This window comes from Perkinsus marinus (genome assembly GCF_000006405.1).
Source record: "Perkinsus marinus ATCC 50983 genomic scaffold scf_1104296971602, whole genome shotgun sequence".
Lineage (NCBI taxonomy): Eukaryota > Perkinsozoa > Perkinsida > Perkinsidae > Perkinsus > Perkinsus marinus.
In genome coordinates this window covers 1-1,428 of record NW_003202066.1, presented here as the reverse complement: position 1 = coordinate 1,428, position 1,428 = coordinate 1, and the positions used below count along the sequence as shown (strand labels likewise).

At 46.1% G+C, this 1,428-nt stretch overlaps 1 protein-coding gene across 1 annotated transcript; it reads left to right on the top strand.

Annotated features, from left to right (window-relative positions):
- Nucleotides 1-213: 213 nt before the first annotated feature.
- On the top strand, nucleotides 214-540 carry Pmar_PMAR029419 (hypothetical protein; the record flags this gene model as incomplete). The annotated part of the gene is made up of 2 exons (XM_002766825.1): nucleotides 214-313; nucleotides 350-540. The coding sequence occupies 2 exons, from the start codon at nucleotides 214-216 to the stop codon at nucleotides 538-540; spliced, it is 291 nt and encodes a 96-aa protein (XP_002766871.1).
- Nucleotides 541-1,428: the final 888 nt, after the last annotated feature.

Genomic DNA, 1,428 nt, shown 5'->3' with positions numbered 1-1,428 from the left:
GTGAAAGTTATTCTCATGACGGAAGGTTCCGATTCAGAGAGTTCCCAAGCCCTTACCGACAAGATTCAGGAAGCAAATGCAGCTGGCATGCTCGTTGTCGTCACGGCAGGGAATAAGCACCGCGATTTGGACATAAATCCAGACTTCCCTTGTTCCTTCGGCCGTTCACCCGCTGATGGAGTGTTATGTGTGGCTGCAACGTATGGTCCCAACATGCAGCTTACGGATGGAAGCAATTTCGGTTCAGCTGTTGACATTGCCGCTCCAGGTAACGGAATAGTTACAACTGATCTCAAAGGGAAGTATGCCACAGGTAGGGGCACTTCGCATGCCGCCGCTATTGTAGCAGGTATAGCTGGGATGCTCTACAGCCTTGAACCTTCTCTGAAGGCTAAGCTGACCCCTGCTTACATCAAAAGTATCATCAAGGATACGGCCACCCAAGGTGTCAAGGACAGTAAAGGGGTAGAGACCCTTACCTTCGGCCGCGTGAATGCTGCGGCGGCTGTCAAGAAGATACTTGGGAGAAAGAAGGTTTAATTTTTCGCCCTGACTCCGTCTCATGATGATGGAGTCAATGACACCGAGTCATTGCCAACTTGTTCCGTGAACTCTCGTCTAGCTCGATGGTCTCTCTTTTGTTGGATAGATTATCAATTTATTCGATTCATTCAGTGTAAATGTGAAGGTCTGTTCAGACCTGATCATCATGACGCTGAGGATTTGATAAAGATGATTCTTTACGCCCAACTGTTGAGTTTCGAAATCGCGTCGTGGATTTGTGCCTGGGTCGGTCTAACTTCAGTAGACAAGTATTGGCTCGGTGTTCCAATCATGAATCGTTCTGGGAGATGCTGGTGCATCATCATCGATCGCTGTCCCAATCTCCCGTAGCACACAATGTGTCTCTCTCGGGTGAAGGAATCCCTTAGCTGAGCTTACGGTGAATATTTTCCACATCGGATAAGTATCATCAAGCTGCAGTTTACGACATTCCCTGCTATTATATCCAGTGAAGTGTTATTCGAATAGGTAAATCATTAACAGTTGTGAAACTGGGAACCGGACTTGAAAATATCAAGTTGCGATATATATCAACTCTTTCCGATGAATGCAGTTCGAGAACGAGGTTTGAAAACAGGTTAGGACTACTGATTATAGTAAATGCTGAAAGCAGTGGAGTTTCGCCCGTTCTTCGTGAAGTGCCGTCATACTCCGTGAAAAACGCGATATTCGCGATATGTAGTAGTCATGAAATATATTTTTCACTAGTGTTCTTCATATCACGGGTGAAATTCCAGTAGAAGAATCCAGTAATAGAAATATCCTCGGAGAATCGGGTGCTTCCAGTTTTGTTTGTACGAAGCTTAGATGCTTCCGCTCGACTGGATGCACTCAAACCGCTCTATACGCGCCTCGCAGATCAAC